We start from the raw sequence: 5,612 nt of genomic DNA, 5'->3' as shown, positions 1-5,612 counted from the left end.
TAAAATGACCGAGAGGTAAAAAATAGTTTTCTATTTTTCATTGATTCCATGTGTTATTTCATTTGTGTGAAATTGTAATTTTCATCACAAGATTTTCCAACTCAAGAAAATGCATCAAAAGAAGAGCATGTTTCTTGACATGGAAGATGAGGGCTTTGGTTGAACCAAATCCACGGACGGCGGGGAGGGGAGCAAATTACACTACAAAAAGAAAACAAGTTGTTGTGTGTGACGCATGGAAGAAAATTGGTCTTGATCTGGTCATCGATGTTGAGCAACAAATTTCAATTTATTTAGAGTGTATCTATGAGTACTTCAAGGCCAACAATAAGGGTGTCATCCATCGATCACAAGTCTCGTGGCGTGTCAAAAGTGGTCGGCATGCTTGATATTTGTTGAGAGTCTCAATCCAAGTGGTACAAATGCCTATAATAAGGTGATTCTTTATTTGCATTGATCAATTTTTTCTTCATCTCTTGTATGCATTGGTGGCTAACTTATTTTCACAGTTGTGGTATGTAGCTCAACTTTGCTCAAGAATTGTACAAGGGCAAAGCAAAGAAAGGCAATGTATTCGGTTTACACCATTGTTGGGTGGACCTTCGCAATATGGAGAAATGGAAGAACTGCCTCATCAACAAAATCCCAAATACGAAGAAACTGCATAGCTCGGTTGGAAATGCTTTACAAGTTGACCACCGACGATGATGCATCAAGTATCAAGGAGTGAAAAAGAACCCCACTTCCAACTTGGATACTACCAATAGGCTCAATGGAGGAAGAAAGGCAAGAAGAAGTTGAAGAAGGGAGGATATAATGACTACAAGGAATCATTGGGCAACATCATATAGCAATAAGAAAGGACATGGCCGTTGAAAGGGCCACATTGGAGATCAAAGAAATGAAGGAGAGGAGGGAGGCGAGGAGAGGAGGGCGGAGGTCGGGGAGATGAAGGTGGTCTATGATGAAAGAATCAAGAGCTTGGAAGCATCGAAACACGATCATCTTTCACAATGCACAATTATCTTAGCGCCCCTACTTGACACATTTAAGTTGCATGCCAGGGAATGGATGATGATGGGCGTGAGGGGTATGGTGGTGTTGCTTCCGCTGGTGGCAATTTCTAGCATCGGGAGGCATCAAATTGTAATTTGTAGTTACGGGGTGTTTCCCTTCTTAGAGCTTGTACAAACATTTCTTTCTATCAATGTATCTAGAGTTCTAGACGCAGGGCTTTTGCATTTTCTTGCAAAAAATAACAAGAGAGGGAAAACGTGGCAAGGATGGCAGTATCTAACCCAACATCACATGGAAGCCAGTTTGAACCCCGATGGGAGATGGAGGAAATTTGGAACCTTTCGAAAAAATTTACCTATGCAATGCCATTTTAACTTTAAGTTCAAGGTAATACACTTCAAGATTCCTAACAAACAATCCCTCCTTGGTGGCTGACTGCGCTCGTGGTCACGCCCGACCCCATATTCATAATACATAAAGCAAAGATGGTATTTGAAGCATCTCCATAAATGATCGTGATTTTATTAGAAGGTGACAGGATATATTTAAGAATTTATTTCTCAAATAGACAGTAAATGGAACTTACTTTGATTGGAAAATATTGTACTGGACATGGCATTTTTGCACATATGTAGTTTATATATGCATAGAGGAGCATCTAGGATTTCTCGCAAGAAAAGAGAGGAGCTTCTAGGGTTTCTATTATAGAATTTTATCACAAGTGGATATGAGGGTTTGTTTGTAAATTCAAGACTAGAGTTTGTTATTTTAATAAACTAGATCATCAATGGTGCGCGATGTTGCGCCCGTCTATTCTTTTTTTTAACATAGCACAAACACAAGCACTCATACATACGCGCATACACTCATCCCTATAAACGCACACGCACACCCTACCCCTATGAGCCAGCATATCATCTTGAGATTTACGAAGTCGCCACGGGACGTCTCCACCCACTGAAAACACATCGCCGGAAATCCTTAAATAAATTCAAGAATAATGTGAGCACCAGGACATGAGCCCTGGTGGGCTGAGGATACCACTGTCCTTCTAACCATCCAACCACAGGTTGGTTCGCTATTCTTTTATTCAAATGGTATGAAATATTCGTAGAATTTTGATACAAATAGAATTGTTTGCAGTATAAGGCAACACCTGATCGGACTTTCTAGATTAACAGAATAGAGAACATGTACTTGTTCTTAGGGTGATAATACGATGAAACATATAGTATCTACAAACGACTTGGTGTATAGGGTGAGCAGTATATTCTTCTTTCCAACAAGTAGTGCTCATACACAACAGCCATCATGCTTTTCTTTAAAATGGTTCCAGCTTTTTACCTCATTAAACAAAATCTTCCTCGGCATACATCCAGCCATCATGACAGCTTCAATATAAAATTATCTAGTTAGAACAAGACTCGAGGCTCTATTTCTGAAAATATCATGCAATACAAAAGCATCGGATACCAAGATGCGATCACCAGCTAGGAAACTACGTATTATGCATGATTACTGACCTACTGCAGGAGGTGATGTTTGTATTTGTGTGCAAGGACAAATGCTTCATCAATTCAATAATATATAGTCACTGCTGCAACATTACACTGAAACTTTGCCGTAATGCCTTCTTATGATCCTAGTCTTAATTCATACGATAGTTTCAAATTTATACTAGTTTTGGTACTTTATGTCATCTATGTCATGCAGGTTTCAAACTGGCTATGTTCGTAGGCTGTTCTTTAGATAAGCCTTTAACAGGGCATGAAGTAATGGACATTTCTTAAGATGAAATTGTGACACTAGATAGGTTAATTACCCCTATCACTTGATTCACTTCAACATATACACCTAAGTTATTCTGCATCCAAGCAAGTTCCAGGCCGAGGTAAGAGTATCTAAGTTTCATGACCTTCTGCAGGTTCAGTTTGACCTTCTGTAGTAAAATAACCACGTACTGTTCTCAGAATAGCTCACAAGGAGCACATATCGAATCAAGATTAGTTAAGAACCTTACTTTACCACAAATCAAGCTTTCAAATTTTGGCTTATGCGCCTTAGAGTGTACCAGGATCTCACTAGAGGGAATCTCTGACATTGCAACATTCATTATGGTAAAACTAGAAAATGGTGCAGCACATGTTCCTTTCCTAGACTACATTCAGCCCTATTTTGCACAAAGAGATATAGATATAGATAGTTCAAGGTTCAAGGTGAATGTGCATCGGTATGGAACTGGTTGGGCACAGGACTACTGTTGTATCGGCGCAGATTTGAGATTCAGATACCAAGCTTCCTGACCAACACTCCTAAATTCTCAATGTGAACATGAACAGAATTATGAAACAGCTTACCAGGGCATTTCCTTGCAGGGCCATTGGTAGTACTGCTGCTATTTAGATTGCCATTGATCCTGTGGAAGTGTGAAGCATGAGTTAACCAAGCATACTGGTGTGGATGCTTCTTTATAATGTTCCCACTGCCAACAATCAACAATATGTCTCAAATATGTTCCATCGCAAGTAGCGCATTTCTTCAACAAGGCTCAAACTTGAGAACAATGTAGGGTTCATGCTCTCAAACTCAATAATCTAGGCAGGCTCGAGGTCCATGTATATCCTTGTACTCCATTCACATTTCTGTGAGAGCAACAGGAAATTGAGGACAAATATTCTATATACTGGCTTCTGAGGAGTATAGTGCATAGGCATTGGGGCCCATAGAGGAACAATTAGGTAAAAGAGCAAAGGCCAATCAACTAGCTACTAGGGGGAGGGAGCATCCCATATTCTCCCGGCCTTGGTGCATTTACAGTTGGGTCTAGTCGGTGAGTAACTTGCGCAGTGGAAGCATTGCTTGTACTACTTCTAGCTCCTGTTATACGGTATGCTCTTGGGGCACTGACAGTTGGCGCTACATTCAGCGAGGCTCCAACCGAAGTATGTGCGTGTTGGTTTGGACTGACAGCATTCTGAGGAGGAATCCGGTTGCTAAGAGGGAGGCAGACTGGGTCTGCCCGCTCCCTTGCAACCTTCACTCCCAGGGCATTTCCCTCCAGAATCTGCAGAAATGCAAAGTGAGAACCAGATTCCCGAACCGAAACTCAAGTTGACACTCAAACCAACCAACCGTCACACTGACCTGCTTGTTGAGGGCGCGTATCGCCTTGTACGATTCCTCGTCGGTCGCCATTGTGACGAAGCCAAATCCCCTCGAACACGAGGCCCCTTCTCGGCGCTCATAGACAACTCTTGCATCAACCACTTTGCCATGCTTGCTGAACAGCTCCTCCAGCCGAGAGTTGTCCACTTGACTCGGCAGATTGCATACGAATATTCTGAGTGGGGAACCGGATTGACGGCGAGGGGCATCCACCCGGGCGCCTCCTCTAGGAGCTGCGATTTTTACAGTCAGAGGCCTGCCATACATCCCCTGTAATGTCCACACGAAAGGTTAATCAGCGAAGCCCAATGCAAAATGTTTCTAGTCTTTAGCAATATGAACTAAACAACGCATGACACATTCCTACAGGCTCAAAAAAATAACTTAGATTAAAGAACACTCTCATGTACATGCTGCATAGCACCTACGAATGAATGAGCTAGTATACGATACTAACAGAATGAGAAAAGGATGATTAAGCTGGCTTGAATTAAAAGACTAGCCCCATCAAGTTGCACAGTATACTCACAGAGCCATGATAGATCCTCACAGCCTTCTCAGCCTCCTGAACAGTACTCATGGTGACAAACCCAAATCCACGGCTCTGGCCTGTTTCTCTGTCATAAATGACCTGCACATTTCATGCATTTTAGAACAGAAAGAAAGAAAAACATAACCTACAAGCTGCATCCCAACAGTAATTTGAGGCATTTTTTCACGTATAGTTGTGTGGACAGACAATGAAGAGCTAAAAAGCTCACCTTTGAGAACAGGACGACCCCAGCACCTTGGAAGCTTAGCTTGAGTCTCTCATTGTCAATGTGGTAGGGTAGGTTCCCGACGTACACCGTGGCCCCCTCCGGCGCATCGGGCTCCGGGAGGTAGCCACCTGCAGTGGCAGGGTACGTAATTTGAGCAGAGTGAGCATTGCTTGAAGCTCCTGCCGCAGGGTATACTCTTGGTGCACTGACAGTTTGCTCCACGGTGCGAGTAATTTGAGCAGACTGAGCATTGCTAGTACCTCTTCCAGTTCTTGCTGCAGAGTATGCTCTTGCTGCACCGACAGTTGGCTCTACTGGGTGAGTAATTTGAGCAGTGTGAGTGCTGCTTGTACCTCTTCCAGCTCCCACTTCAGGGTGTGGCCTTGGTGCATTGACAGTTGGCTCTACTAGGCGAGTAACTTGAGCACTGTGGGCACTGCTTGTACCACTTCTTCCAACTCCTGTTGCAGAGAATGCTCTTGGGGCAGAAATTTGAGCAGTGTGAGTGCTGCTTGTACCTCTTCCAGCTCCCACTTCAGGGTGTGGCCTTGGTGCATTGACAGTTGGCTCTACTAGGCGAGTAACTTGAGCACTGTGGGCACTGCTTGTACCACTTCTTCCAACTCCCGTTGCAGAGAATGCTCTTGGGGCAGAAATTTGAGCAGTGTG

The 5,612-nt window shown here is 43.1% G+C and overlaps 1 protein-coding gene across 2 annotated transcripts in view; it reads right to left on the bottom strand.

The window, feature by feature from the left end:
* Nucleotides 1-3,678: 3,678 nt before the first annotated feature.
* LOC119287648 overlaps nucleotides 3,679-5,612 on the bottom strand; it is a 4,421-nt gene continuing 2,487 nt past the window's right edge. The window contains exons 4-7 of one of the 2 annotated variants that reach the window (XM_037567224.1): nucleotides 4,944-5,461; nucleotides 4,712-4,813; nucleotides 4,162-4,452; nucleotides 3,679-4,081 (exon numbers count right to left, since the gene is read on the bottom strand). In XM_037567224.1, the coding sequence (XP_037423121.1) occupies nucleotides 3,779-4,081; nucleotides 4,162-4,452; nucleotides 4,712-4,813; nucleotides 4,944-5,461 (1,214 nt within the window). In that variant the 3' untranslated portion in view covers nucleotides 3,679-3,778. The remainder of the gene's footprint in view (nucleotides 4,082-4,161; nucleotides 4,453-4,711; nucleotides 4,814-4,943; nucleotides 5,462-5,612) is intronic. The other variant, XM_037567225.1, reaches the window with a different exon arrangement.

Source organism: Triticum dicoccoides, chromosome 4A (genome assembly GCF_002162155.2).
Source record: "Triticum dicoccoides isolate Atlit2015 ecotype Zavitan chromosome 4A, WEW_v2.0, whole genome shotgun sequence".
Classification (NCBI taxonomy): domain Eukaryota; kingdom Viridiplantae; phylum Streptophyta; class Magnoliopsida; order Poales; family Poaceae; genus Triticum; species Triticum dicoccoides.
This window is presented reverse-complemented; position numbering and strand designations above follow the sequence as displayed.